This window comes from Haliotis rufescens, unplaced genomic scaffold, assembly GCF_023055435.1.
Source record: "Haliotis rufescens isolate VD_foot unplaced genomic scaffold, xgHalRufe1.0.p SCAF_6, whole genome shotgun sequence".
NCBI lineage: Eukaryota > Metazoa > Mollusca > Gastropoda > Lepetellida > Haliotidae > Haliotis > Haliotis rufescens.
In genome coordinates this window covers 39,714,320-39,729,774 of record NW_025964334.1, presented here as the reverse complement: position 1 = coordinate 39,729,774, position 15,455 = coordinate 39,714,320, and the positions used below count along the sequence as shown (strand labels likewise).

Below are 15,455 nucleotides of genomic sequence, written 5' to 3'. Positions count from 1 at the left end.
TCAGGTAGGGACTTAACATGGACACAGGTTCCGTAATAGCTAAGACTCTAAAGAAATAATGGCTTGTTAGAAGATGTTAATTATCTTTGAGATGCTAGAGGTTCGTAGTACCCGAGCGTAGTCGTGAGGGCACACGGCGAAGTTCGAGTCCTGCCTATAGTCACATTGGTTGGTGGTGAGGAATCGTGTGTTCGGCACGAACTGGGTCCCCGGAGTCCCGGAGACGCTGCCGTCGACGTCCAGGAAGTTGTTCTGCCGGTTGCCGTCTATGTTGTCAAACAATGGATAGGATGGATCCCCATTCAGGGCCCAATTGCCCTCACTCTGTGTAAACAAGGCGACGATGTGTTGTTTCATTACTCTAGATTCTAATCTGCCTGGAGTACGACACCGTTGTATAATATTCATATTTCAACCACAAATGCAAATGAAAGATTGCTTTGAGTAAACAATGAGTTTGTTACTGATTGAACTGATACAAGTTTTTCGTTTTTTTGGTCAATGTATTGTAATTACCATAATACAACATATAAAGAGTAAGAAAGTGGTACCCAAATGTAAGATGAATGTTGCTGATGAGTATTTTAAGACTTTAATTCCTAGATTTAGCCTGTAGAATTCTTCCTGTCAGGGTTGTGAGCTGTGTTCAATATCAGAATAATTCCAGATATTTGCAAGCATTCTTGACAAACTGACATTGTGCTTAACTTCTACTTAGAAGGACAACACATGAGTAAGAACAGTTGAAGTGTAAACGTAAACCTGAACCTTTATAATAACGAAAGGGTCATATATCGATGAATTGTGTTCAATAGCATCCCTTTCAAAATGACATATTCTACAAATAAATCACCAGTTATATTTTTAGACCACCATATCATATTTAACACTTTGTGTTTGTGCAAATGATTTTCTGTGCTCAGCATACACATTTCAAAATGATCCTTATGAAACACTGAGTAGTATATAGAATGGCTTCAAACTGTCACTGCCTACCAAATATGAATTAACAGCATAAGAAACTAAATTATGAATAACTCTGGTCATGTTAGAAAGGTATCCAAGGATTGTGAAAGTAAACAGTGAACACATCGGTGTCCCTGAGCCTACCACGTCACAGAAGCCAAACTTGACTCCCTTCACGCTGGAACTCGCCCTGACGGGGTAGTGGCTGCTGCGCCTTACGCTGACGGCACCGGCGTATCTGATGGTGCTTCCTGATATCTTTGTCACGTATTTATCAAAGAATGAGTTGCTGACATACCCTGGACCTTGGTAGAACGTGACACCCTGAAGTGGCTCCACACTGGAATCATAGGCACATGGTGCTGTGAGAATACTTGCTTCTGATTGTCCAATAAAGATGTGTTATTAGGGCGGTTGAAAATACAACGCGGCAATATGGATGTGACGATAATGACGATAAGCGTATAAAACGTTTCTCCAGCCACTCGTTTAGCACCATGATTATAAATTTATTGCGTTAATAATGCTATTGTGTCACGAGGAACAATCAACAATAATCATTAGTATTTTAGCCGAAATCAGGTAAATCAGTGTCTATTTGGTGCAGAAAATCAAAGAAGACATACATATGATTACTTCTTTCCAATAGATTGGAACTGCCTTTCCATTGCGTTTCAGCATGTTTGGACTATATATTGTCGTATATACCCCTAATCGTGACGCCCGCGATCAGCCAAGCTCCAGCTATACCATAGCGGACTGTATATATTTGAATCGGGGCCTGGAGAGTGACTAAATTATCACGCAATATCAAGGTCGGGACATGACACACTGTCCGATCACCAAATGCAATGGGCGACAAGCAATAGGTTGTGTGGGACCTATCTTACTAAATTACAGCCATGAAATAAGATAAGCAGTGTTATCGTACCTTGATGTGGCCACAGATCGACCAAACGGTGCCACAGGCAGCCCCTTGTTGTCTGTTTCCCCTATAAACAAGGAGTTGCTGATCTGTGTGTAGGTATCACTCTCCCCCCACGACATGGTCAAGCCGACCGGGGAGTCTGCAAGTCTGGAAGGTAGAACTCCCCATGTTATAACATTGAACACAATTCGGTATTCGAAATTACCACGTCGAGCAAATTAAATTAAAGACGTCTCCTCGTTGTGTTTCGCAAGTGACTTCAATTGGTTAATCCGGTTTATATTTCTCTCAGTTATATGCCGACGTGTCAGTTTACTGTGAGAGGTGGGTATGGGACTGAAGTAAGTAAGAAACATGCACGTGAAAAGTATGTAACTTAATTCTGTATGTCCATGTAATCTATTGTATATCAGCCCGTTAGGCTGACCTTGCAGTGCTAAATAGACATTAAATGTACTTTGCGATCATCTGGTATTTCAGTCGTCTAAGGCGCCGCATTTCGCTGTAAAGAGTTGCGTACCCTATGCTGTCAGAAAACTACGATCGCGGGAATTCCTTTCTCCCCGATAATTTTTCTGGATTTTTCAGCACCATACCCGTGCTTGTGGGTTTCGCCAAAGTGGTAATTGTGAAAGACCTGCATCACGTTTGGCTTTCCTCACACTTAAAACTGATATAATATTTGCGTTTAGCTTCTACTGTTTGTTTGCAAGGCATTGCGGGACACCTATGTCTTTGAGGGTGGCATGGCGATCAAATTTCCCCAATACAGTACGACACAGGCTGATACACACACAACATGGATTGCTACACAGTGTTTCATGGATTACTACACAGTTCAACATGGATTACTACACAGTGCTACATGGATTGCTACACAGTAAAACATGGGTTGATATACAAAACAACATGGATTGATACACAGTACAACATGGATTGCTACACTGTACAACGTAGATTGCTACACAGTGCAACATGGATTACTACACAGTACAACATGGATTACTACACAGTTCAACATGGATTGATATACAGCGCAACATGGATTGATACATAGTACAACATGGATTGCTATACAGTACAACATGGATTGCTACACAGTTCAACATGGATTGATGCACAGTACAACATTGATTGATACACAGTACAACATGGATTACTACACAGTACAACATGGATTGATATACAGTACAACATGGATTGATACATAGTTCAACATGGATTGATACACAGTACAACATGGATTGATACACAGTACAACATGGATTGATATACATGATTTACTTACGTGAAACTGTCCATGATGGTTATTCCCCCTTTCGTCCATACATTCAACTCTCTATTTTTGTAGCCCGTGAAACTGGCAAGAAAAGACATTGTTGACAGTTGGTAGACAGCAGGGGCGAAAGAATATAAATTACAAATCCCAAACCTGATATGTATACTGTATGGTGGACAGACACATCAGGAGTGATGAGGTTTCATGTACATCACACAGACTGCATGTGGATTTCACCTTTCTTTAACAGTCAGTGTGAGTCATCATTCTATACAAGTAGGCTGTAAAATATTGATTGTACAGGAAGGAGAATTATACCTTTATCAAATGGGAGTGATGTATCCTTTGACATGCTACCTAAATAACATGAACTGTCACGTGGGCCTGGCAGGCCATGTGTTTCCGTCCAGGCAGCTGATACTAGAAGGTACTGGGTATTCAGATGGTGCTCATATTGTAAACACAGGCATCATGTGTGAGGGTTAATTCAATGTTCGACGTTGTAAAACGAGTTAAGGTACCGTGCTTATACCATTTAAATCTATGTAGCGGTTAGCAGACTCGCTCATAACATAGTGAAATGTTTAAATCACTTTGTTTTCAATTTGGTTCAGCTGTGATCGATAAGATACCTGTACAGGTAGGACTTGTCTAACGCTGCGTCCGGATCACCAGGTGGGTTCCGCGGTGAGTGGGACACACGTGCTGACACGATACCATTCTCCGGGACATAATCGCCGTCGAAGACCTCTCCGATAGATACCTCGTCATCCATGTTGAACCCTGCCTATAGATCAGAATATACTACTGTGAGACCTGAACGTGGTTTCAGATGTGATATAGATGTGATACAGATGCGTAAAACAGTGTTAATCTGTTAAAAAACAAACTCTATCTCAGCATGATGCTAAGAGGACTTTAGTTGTAGGCTAAGGTTGCTTAGTGAACTGGGAGCTGGACTGATCATGAGGAGAATCCTACCAAGACATAAGAAATAAGAACAATTAAGTCTATATACTTTATGAAATATGAAACGGTTTGGAACGTACATTCATATTAGAGTGAGCCGTGTTGTTTCTGAATTCTTTGACCTTTGTCTGCATGGCATGGAACTCAGGCACCAGCCCCCTCTGTTGCTGGCGTTGTCGGGAGGGGCCGAGGGGGTGACGAGACGCAAGGATCCAAAATCCTGTATTCTGAAAAAAAACAATATAGACAGAAACGATATTCTCGTTCTTTCAATCCAAGGATTCATAAGATGAACGCTGTGATGGTATACTCACATCTGAGCCTGCGGCCACGTTGTTGATGAAGGTGTTGTTAGGGTGTGTGATCCAGTAGGAGGAGAGAGCGCTGGGGGAGTAGATACGACGTTATGGAGCGCATAAGAAGCTAAATACTGTTATAACGAATTCACTTTCAAGAAGGATGACTTCCTGCAATTGCCTACTACTACTATAAACGAAGGAGTGAATGTTGTTATATCCCAAATGTTGTTATATCCGCATTATTCGAGCAAAATCATGACGACCTTTAAAACATCAAGTCTAAGCCTTGTTATGTATGTCACGTTAAACGGACCTGGTCTAAGCCTTGTTATTAATGTCAGGTTACATGGGCCTGGTCTAAGCCTTGTTATATATTTCACGTAAAATGAACCTGGTCTAAGCCTTGCTATGTATGTCACGTAACATGGACCTGGTCTTAGCTTTGTTATATATTTCACGTAAAATGGACCTGGTCTAAGCCTTGCTATGTATGTCACGTAACATGGACCTGGTCTTAGCTTTGTTATATATTTCACGTAAAATGGACCTGGTCTAAGCCTTGTTATTAATGGCACGTGACATGGACCTGGTCTAAGCCTTGTTAGGTATGTCACGTAACATGGACCTGGTCTAAGCCTTGTTAGGTATGCCGCGTAACATGGACCTGGTCTAAGCCTTGTTATGTATGTCACGTGACATGGACCTGGTCTAAGCCTTGTTATGTATGTCACGTAACATGGACCTGATCTAAGCCTTGTTATGTATGTCACGTGACATGGACCTGGTCTAAGCCTTGTTAGGTATGTCACGTAACATGGACCTGGTCTAAGCCTTGTTATGTATGTCACGTGACATGAACCTGGTCTAAGCATTGTTATCTATGTAACGTAACATGGACCTGGTCTAAGCCTTGTTATGTATGTCACGTGACATGAATCTGGTCTAAGCATTGTTATCTATGTAACGTAACATGGACCTGGTCTAAGCTTTGTTATGTCATATTTACTCGCAATAAGGCCTCATGGTAGCATTGCACCATTCCTTCTTCATGTCGGACATGATGTGGGTGCCGTGCATGGTGCCGATACACAGGTTGCTGTCGAAGACGTTCCTCTGCTCCGCGCTGTCCTCCAGGAAGAAGCCGTGCCCGTGGTGGAGATAGCACACATTGTCAGACACCTGGTGTGAAAAGATAAGGAGATATATACGCTCGGAATACACCTTGTGAAGACCTTGTGGTAAATGTAGAAAATGATTGCAAGGCACTTCATTTAAAGAAAAGGTAGTTAACACACGCTGCGAGAACCCTGGTGTTGAACATGTAGTGAACACATTGTGATACCTGGTATGAAAACAATGTGTTTAACGCACGTTGTGAGAAACCTGGTGGAATACACGTTAACGAAACCAGTGCGAATCTTGGATTCGAATCCACGACCGTTGGATCCTTACACGATTAACTGTTGACACCGGTAGACATCATTATCTACATCTATCTGACCTACGGACGGACGATGTCACTGACCTCTGCGCCGTCGGTGCCATGGACAGTGACGCATCTAGCCAGACAATGGTGGAGGGAGTTGTGCTGGAAACCCTGGCCGTCGGCGTCGTCGCACATGTGGAAATGGAGTGGGTAAGAACCTAACACAAAACACATACTTCTATTACAATTTGGTCATCAGTATATTCAATGGAAACCATGTTATATTAGCTCGACCAGGGTTTGTCCTACGAATACGTATAAATGTGTTCAGAGAGCGTATATGTTACTTGGTGTCGGTATATCCAATATTCCCTTTCGTACCGGAAAACCGTTGTTGTCCCATGTGAAATAACTCCACGCCTTGGATATGGGCAGCTTCAAAGTCTCTCAAAATCTGAAAAAAATAGTGTGCATATAATAATTATATGTGTGAATTACTTAATAAGCCTTATAAAATGCACATGAAGTATTAGGTCAGTGTGAAATGCACTACCAAATCCTCCTGAAGCATATATATAACAATCTCATCCTACCGGGTACCCATTCGGTGCAGGGTGAACAGAGGCAAATGTGGAACCAAGTCACTCGCAAGTACACGTTTACAGATGCTAATAGTTCCTGTATAGTTGCTTTGAAGTTATAAACTGCCAACCTTGATCTGACCTCCAAATGTGTCAAATCCAAACAGGTCACAGAGGTACTGATCTTCCGGCTCGTTGACACTGCACCCGTCTTCCGGTATCACGCCCTCTATGAGGATGTTCCGACTCAGCAGCCCCACTTCCGCCCTCTCGTCAACACCAAGAGTTACCTCCCCATAGTGCATGTACTGCAGAGGCTCTGGAAGAATATGATTATGAGTAACAGCAGTAACGCTTCAATGTACATCCCATAACACGAAAGAAACTCGAACTCATATTTATTGCACAGTTGTCCCAGTCGTCAAAGCCGATATTCGCTGTGCAGAGTTGCGACATATAGATCTTAATCTTGTGATCATGTTTTCGAATCCCAAATTCGCCCTGATGATGATTCGTGGTAGTCAGCAACATACCCGTTCTCGTAATTTTCTCAAAACGACCTGCACTTCAGGCTGTCCTCACACATTAAGATGACACACCGTGAAATAATTGAAATGCAGTTTGAGGTATATTTTGTTGAGAACGGATGCCTCAGATGTTACTATTTTGGGCGGTTCTTCAGAAGAAGACAATGGTGAAAAGTTCTTATTATGTATGTAAGGCGGAAGTTATTGACAGGGAAAAGGCTTATTCTACCATCAGAACGGGGTGTTTTGCCATTGTGTGGAGTATACAAACGTTGAGTAGACGGGAGGGAGGTTCTGCTAGAAACAGTTCGCCAACTGTTGATGACCAAGGTGAAGAAGGCAAACGACGAGTTGTCAGGTGGACCGTGGGTTTGCACGTTTCTTAGAGGGGATGAGAATCACGAGGCCGACCTTCTTGGCCGTTGTCCATCTTCAGTGGTGAAGGATGCCAGTTCCAAATTTAATGTGATCTTTAATTGTACGGCTTAATTAGCAGTTAACTGGGGAGGGAGGTGCATCACCTTTTAATTTGAAGGACTATCGACATTAGAGTGGGATTGGACTTATGTAAGCTGTAATGTCTGAGCGTGTGGAGTGAAAGGGTTTGTTGCATTTCCTGAGTGACTGAGTGGGGTAAAAAAGACGCTGTGACATGATAACAGGAGAGTCATTGAAATATCTAACGAGCTATCCACGATATATGAATGCGAATACCTCTATGACAGTGACGTTTGTCGAGGTATGAATGCGAATACCTCTATGGCAGTGACGTTTGTCGAGATATGAATGCGAATACCTCTATGACAGTGACGTTTGTCGAGATATGAGTGCGAATACCTCTATGACAGTGACGTTTGCCGAGATATGAGTGCGAATACCTCTGACAGTGACGTTTGTCGAGATATGAGTGCGAATACCTCTGACAGTGACGTTTGTCGAGATATGAGTGCGAATACCTCTATGACAATGACGTTTGTCGAGATATGAGTGCGAATACCTCTATGACAATGACGTTTGTCGAGATATGAGTGCGAATACCTCTATGACAGTGACGTTTGTCGAGATATGAGTGCGAATACCTCTATGACAGTGACGTTTTAAGTTATTTAAATACCTGTGAAACAGATCTGGTTTACTTCACAAGAAGGACAACTCTTGATGGTCATTTCTTCAGCCTGTCTCCAGTCGAAGTCGGTGGAAGCTATGACGACTTTGTCTCCTGAATAACCCATGTTTTATACAGGAAATCGAAATCCATTATACAATGAATCAAATGCAATACCTCTAATGAAGTAGAAATAAGATAACCCTGTTATATTAGCTAGATTTTCCTGATGCGTTAAAGTAATTAACAGGTGCATTAAGCGTTTACAAACACTGAAATTATTTGTTTCAATTGGTTATAGCTTGACCTAGTTTAGTCACAGACGTCCATGCACCTTTCGACCCAGCACAGTTTTATTTTATAACACGCAGTTCAAAATCTATTTCTGATTAATGCTAGTTCCAACCGCGTAGCTGCATAGCTCACCTGGTCTCCACTTAGATACGTCCGCGTTGACTGTGATACAAGGAAAGCGTGCTTCTTGCGGCACGGACATGAAGTTAATACCTTTCGTCATTTTTGGATCTATATATACTTTGCTGTTGACCAGGAACTGATAGCCGTTGTCGTCTAGAGACAGGTAACCAGTCTCTCTGTATCCGCCAGTATTTGGGATGGAGACGTGTATTTCCCGGGTGGTACCAGCATCACCTGTAAATACATTAACTGTCATTAACCTGTGTTTCCTAACGTTGTTCCCGCAAACATGCGTGGTTAACTTTTTCAGGTATATGTTTGTTGTTTTATGCACCAGTCGGTAATGTTCCAGCGATATACATTTAAGTGCAAAACCAAAAACCTGTGTCGCAGTAATCACTACCTACTTTTGTCACAGTAATCACTACCTACTTGTGTCGCAGTAATCACTACCTACTTGTGTCACAGTAATCACTACCTACCTGTGTCGCAGTAATCACTACCTACTTGTGTCGCAGTAATCACTACCTACCTGTGTCGCAGTAATCACTACCTACTTGTGTCGCAGTAATCACTACCTACCTGTGTCGCAGTAATCACTACCTACTTGTGTCGCAGTAATCACTACCTACTTGTGTCGCAGTAATCACTACCTACTTGTGTCGCAGTAATCACTACCTACCTGTGTCGCAGTAATCACGACCGACCTGTGTCGCAGTAATCACTACCTACTTGTGTCGCAGTAATCACTACCTACCTGTGTCGCAGTAATCACTACCTACTTGTGTCGCAGTAATCACTACCTACTTGTGTCGCAGTAATCACTACCTACCTGTGTCGCAGTAATCACGACCGACCTGTGTCGCAGTAATCACTACCTACTTGTGTCGCAGTAATCACTACCTACCTGTGTCGCAGTAATCACGACCGACCTGTGTCGCAGTAATCACTACCTACTTGTGTCACAGTAATCACTACCTACCTGTGTCGCAGTAATCACTTCTTACCTGTGTCGCAGTAATCACTACCTACTTGTGTCGCAGTAATCACTACCTACTTGTGTCGCAGTAATCACTACCTACTTGTGTCGCAGTAATCACTACCTACCTGTGTCGCAGTAATCACGACCGACCTGTGTCGCAGTAATCACTACCTACTTGTGTCCCAGTAATCACTACCTACTTGTGTCGCAGTAATCACTACCTACTTGTGTCGCAGTAATCACTACCTACTTGTGTCGCAGTAATCACTACCTACTTGTGTCGCAGTAATCACTACCTACCTGTGTCGCAGTAATCACGACCGACCTGTGTCGCAGTAATCACTACCTACTTGTGTCGCAGTAATCACTACCTACCTGTGTCGCAGTAATCACAACCGACCTGTGTCGCAGTAATCACTACCTACTTGTGTCGCAGTAATCACTACCTACTTGTGTCGCAGTAATCACTACCTACCTGTGTCGCAGTAATCACTACCTACTTGTGTCGCAGTAATCACTACCTACTTGTGTCGCAGTAATCACTACCTACTTGTGTCGCAGTAATCACTACCTACCTGTGTCGCAGTAATCACGACCGACCTGTGTCGCAGTAATCACTACCTACTTGTGTCGCAGTAATCACTACCTACCTGTGTCGCAGTAATCACTTCTTACCTGTGTCGCAGTAATCACTACCTACTTGTGTCGCAGTAATCACTACCTACTTGTGTCGCAGTAATCACTACCTACTTGTGTCGCAGTAATCACTACCTACCTGTGTCGCAGTAATCACGACCGACCTGTGTCGCAGTAATCACTACCTACTTGTGTCGCAGTAATCACTACCTACCTGTGTCGCAGTAATCACTACCTACTTGTGTCGCAGTAATCACTACCTACCTGTGTCGCAGTAATCACGACCGACCTGTGTCGCAGTAATCACTACCTACTTGTGTCGCAGTAATCACTACCTACCTGTGTCGCAGTAATCACTACCTACTTGTGTCGCAGTAATCACTACCTACCTGTGTCGCAGTAATCACGACCGACCTGTGTCGCAGTAATCACTACCTACTTGTGTCGCAGTAATCACTACCTACCTGTGTCGCAGTAATCACGACCGACCTGTGTCGCAGTAATCACTACCTACTTGTGTCGCAGTAATCACTACCTACTTGTGTCGCAGTAATCACTACCGACCTATGTCGCAGTAATCACTACCTACTTGTGTCGCAGTAATCACTACCGACCTGTGTCGGAGTAATCACTTCTTACCTGTGTCGCAGTAATCACTACCTACCTGTGTCGCAGTAATCACTACCGACCTGTGTCGCAGTAATCACTTCTTACTTGTGTCGCAGTAATCACTACCTACCTGTGTCGCAGGAATCACTACCGACCTATGTCGCAGTAATCACTACCGACCTGTTTTCGTTATGAAGGCATAAGCCTGTCGACCAGTGACTGCGCGGATGGCTGATGACGTCAGACCCCCAGCAGACTCCAGTGTTTCGTACACGGCGCTCATGTCCCCAGTCCCCAGTTCACCTTGGATAGCCACAGCAAGGATCTTGTCATTTGGGATATCTGGTGGGAAAACCATTAATTTTGGCGATGCAAGTCAAGAAAGTTTAATGGCGCATTGGTAGTATTTCAGTTCCTATATCAAAGTCATACTTGTCTTACAAAAGGGGTAAGCATGTAATTTTGTCAATGAAACACTATTCCAAAAATTAAATTTTACCAAGAGAATTTAGGACCGTATCTACCCTTTCATTTGTAATCAAATAAATGTCCAGGTTAGCCTTTGTTTCCAGACATTCGCGCGCCGGCTCATGGAACATTGAACATATGCTTACAGACATGAGATATTTAGCACTGTGTCTGAAATGTTTGAGAAACGTTCATTTATGGATTCGACTTTTTATCCAACTGTGGTGAAAGTTCGTTTCATCTTTCATCCTTATTTGGTTGTTGTGGTGACTAAAACATACCAGTAACAAAGTCTTTGAACTTGACGTCTTCGCCATCCACTCCATCGCCTGTTCTAAACAACGCAAAGTCCCACAGAGAGCCGTCCATGTTGAACACGGTGACGTACAAGCCTTTGCCATTCTCTTTGTTGAACTGACTTTCCTGTAACATGTCAACACAACAGGGCTGTAATTTTGCAACACTATTAAGTTGTAGACCCATTAAGGTCCGGGTAGAGAATAGGTTGCCGCAAGAGGTGACTATGCTTGTCGTGAGAGGCGACTAACGGGATCGAGTGGTCAGGGTCGCTGACTTGGCTGATGCATGGCATCATATCCTAATTACGTAGATGGCTGCTCTTGATGCCAATCCCTTTACAGACCGCAGTCATATAGCTGGAATATTGCTGAGTGTAAACAAACAAACAAATCAAGTTGTATCATATCAACACACCAAGTTATAACATATCAACACCATCAAACCGTATCATGTCAACACCACCAAGTTGTAACACATCAACACCACCAAACCGTATCATATCAACACTACCAAGCCGTATCATATCAACACCATCAAACCGTATCATGTCAACACCACCAAGTTGTAACACATCAACACAACCAAGTTGTAACACATCAACACAACCAAGTTGTAACACATCAACACAACCAAGTTGTAACACATCAACACAACCAAGTTGTAACATATCAACACTGCCAAGCCGTATCATATCAACACTACCAAACCGTATCATATCGACACTACCAAGCCGTATCATATCAACACTACCAAGCCGTATCATATCAACACAACCAAGTTGTAACATGTCAACACCAACTTGGTGTTAGTGTGTTACATCTTGATAGTGTTGAAATGTTACAGCTTGGTAGTATTGGCATATTACATCAAGCTGTAACACACTAACTCCAAACCCGTGAAGATCCGGGGAAGAATAGGTCTTCAGCAACCCGTTCGTGCTTTAAAAGGCGACTATGCTTGTCGTAACTAACGGGATCGGGTGGTCAGGCTTGCTCACTCGGTTAATGCATGTCACCGTATCCCAATTGCGTGGATCGATGTTCATGATGTCAGTCACTGGATTATCTGGACCAGATTATTTACAGACCACCGTCATATAGCTGGAATATTGTTGAGTGCGGCGTTAAACAACAAACAAATATCATCGAGTGACCAGACAAAGTTGACATTTTCACTCGTGGCTGTGTCTCTCATGAAAATGTCAACTCTGCCAGGTCACGAGATGGGATCAAAGCGTGATTTGACCAACAAAGGGCTACTATATATTTTGAAGCTGTAAAGAGAGCAATATCTTTTATCGAACAAACTGAATTAGTGTAACACTATCGGGATGCATCTCTGACACTTGCTGATTCCAACTCTCGGCTGCTTCATCAACACAACACCAGGTGCTTCAATACTGATGTAAGAAGAGGTGTTAACTGTAACGAAGTGAGAGAGTATGATATAACGAACTTTGGGAAATACTCCAGCAATATCAGTGGATGGAAGTTTGTTGGGTTTCACGCCGCTTTTAACAATATTCCAACAATAGCAAGTCGGGGAAACCTGGGCGGTTTGGGAATTGAACCCAGATCGTCGTATTAATAATTTAACTCTGGAAGTTCAATTTGAATTCCAAAGCTTGTAAACACAGCTAACCTGAAAGTTGAAGAGATTTTCACAACCATCAGTTGGCGAGTATGCGGTCTTGATCAGTTTAGTCCAAGATGGCTTTTCTTCCCCATGTACTTCTATGGTCCCCCCTGCGTCTACACCAATAAACTTTCTACCGAAGCCTTGAACGACCAGCGTCGAGTTGCTTTCACCTGGAGCATAAACAGTTGGCAGTTAACTGTTGCCGAGTGACATTTCCTAATATCTGACCTCAATGGAAAATGAAAAATTGTCCTCAAAATCTGAAATCCTAACTCAACTGAATGATGGTTCCTAATTATAGAATAGAATTTGTGACAAATTTGTCGGTTCACAAAGAATCAATAAAGGGTACTGGATGTCGGTCCTCAATCTTACTGGCGTCTCGTGTGAACCATTTGATGCTACAAAAACATTAACAACTAGGTAATGAAAACGCTATTTACATGTCTTTATACGGAAAATAAACTCGTAAGAAAGCTGACAAGAGCTTTACCTATAAGTCTGATGTGAGTTTTCCTGGTGAACCTGCAGTCTTCGCTGCCGATCTGGAGGCGGCCTCTGATGAGGATGTAGCTGACACAGACGTTGAGGTTGTCCACGTCGCCCCAGACTAACGCTGCCCCTGCTTCGATGGTGATGGAGGACAGACAGGGCGGGGACACGTTCAGCAGGAGCTTCTTGCCTGGAAGACAAAATGACGTATTCCTAATCTTTACCAGAACTCTGGCGCATTGATGTAAAAACACTTCATTCCTCTCTTTGCAGAAGTACTTTTTAGAACAAATGTATAAACTGATTTAATATCCCAACATCAGTCTGTATGGCCAGGACAGCAAGACAGGGATGTAGGTGCTTTGAATCTTACCTCTATTATATGAGACAAAGGTTTACAACCTCACTTCATGAGAACACCTACCATGCACCATGGCTATACTGTTCCCAGTCACCTTATAAGACTTTCAATATTTTGAAACACTCAGCAATTATAGACGATTACTTTATGCTTTAATTTTTTTATATAAACTTACGTATATGTATATCACTGCCAAACAACATATAAATTCAAACCTAATATAAATTTTAGCCAGTGATACAGTATAATCCGCAGTGAAAAGTTCTTTCCCTGGGCGAAATAACTTTGAGAAGATATACACAATTTCTGAGTGCTATGCTTCAATACCTCGCTATCTGATGCACTATTGACAACAAGAAAATACGTCAGTGTATTTGCATAATACGATTGGCATATTTTGAATGAATGTTTTTGGGACTATTGTTGAAAGTACACAAACTTTACGACCAGTCTCTAAAACGCACAAAGGCCTGAAGAAAGATTCTGTCAATGTTTAAGATTTCAATGAATGACATCAGTATTCAACATGAGATTCAAACCTAAGTCAAATATGTAATGAAAACAAGCAGAAAAATTCGAGACATTTAAACATTCGAGATACCGATATTTGATAACATGGGAGAGAAACAAATATGATGGATGTGCCAAATATATTTTAGTGTATTTTTCAAACAAGTAAAGTTTGTTTTTCAATATTGTAGAATATGTATGGAATCAAGTCACAAAAACGCAACTGTTACAGAAAAGCATGCATTCCATGCAAAAGCAGACTTTTATGCAAGCCCCACGCATTTCACTATCCAAGAATGGGTATAAAAACATGTGCGTTAACGGGATTCCATATGCATTGTTTAGCATCGTGCTGACAACAATCACTCAGAAAAATAACAAAATTACGCAATTTTTCAACATTACGAAATGCCACGCCTGTCCGAAAATGACCAACGCTTAAAAGAACATCATGCCTCTGTCCTAAAAAAAAAGACTCTAAATCTGCTCTCTCTGACCACACCCAAATCCACCCCAGCCACAGTATTAAGTGGGACAACGTCTACATCTTAACAACAAACCAGAAAGACTTAAAGCTCAGAAAATTTAGAGAAGCCATTTGCATCAAAAGAATTCAGCCAGCCATAAACAGAGATCAAGGATACTACATCCCTCCAGCCTACCATGACCTCATCAGCTTGCCAACACAACACTGAACTATTATCTCCCCACTGGCTTCCCATACATTCCTTCTTAGTAATCCTTGTGTTAATCCCATACCAATCAATCACTGTACATTAACCCTATCTCTTGTTTAAACTTGTCTTATCATAACTACCTAATCAATCAGTGCAAATCAACCTTATCTGTTATATAAACATCCATCTACTGTTATGTATATATATCATGCCCTTACCTAGTTTGTTACAACCCACAAAAGAACCAAACAATAACAATCTAGAAATAAATCAACCCTACACAAT

At 42.2% G+C, this 15,455-nt stretch overlaps 1 protein-coding gene across 1 annotated transcript in view; it reads right to left on the bottom strand.

The window, feature by feature from the left end:
• Positions 1 to 15,455, bottom strand: part of LOC124123820 (cell surface hyaluronidase-like) — a 37,047-nt gene that overhangs the window by 12,385 nt on the left and 9,207 nt on the right. The window contains exons 2-18 of the mRNA XM_048386629.1: positions 13,624 to 13,812; positions 13,134 to 13,300; positions 11,474 to 11,615; positions 10,905 to 11,066; positions 8,507 to 8,731; positions 8,090 to 8,194; positions 6,580 to 6,767; positions 6,249 to 6,321; positions 5,967 to 6,085; positions 5,448 to 5,620; positions 4,457 to 4,526; positions 4,223 to 4,369; positions 3,806 to 3,960; positions 3,183 to 3,254; positions 1,898 to 2,041; positions 1,111 to 1,306; positions 112 to 324 (exon numbers count right to left, since the gene is read on the bottom strand). Of these exons, the coding sequence (XP_048242586.1) occupies positions 112 to 324; positions 1,111 to 1,306; positions 1,898 to 2,041; positions 3,183 to 3,254; positions 3,806 to 3,960; positions 4,223 to 4,369; positions 4,457 to 4,526; positions 5,448 to 5,620; positions 5,967 to 6,085; positions 6,249 to 6,321; positions 6,580 to 6,767; positions 8,090 to 8,194; positions 8,507 to 8,731; positions 10,905 to 11,066; positions 11,474 to 11,615; positions 13,134 to 13,300; positions 13,624 to 13,812 (2,540 nt within the window). The remainder of the gene's footprint in view (positions 1 to 111; positions 325 to 1,110; positions 1,307 to 1,897; positions 2,042 to 3,182; positions 3,255 to 3,805; positions 3,961 to 4,222; positions 4,370 to 4,456; positions 4,527 to 5,447; positions 5,621 to 5,966; positions 6,086 to 6,248; positions 6,322 to 6,579; positions 6,768 to 8,089; positions 8,195 to 8,506; positions 8,732 to 10,904; positions 11,067 to 11,473; positions 11,616 to 13,133; positions 13,301 to 13,623; positions 13,813 to 15,455) is intronic.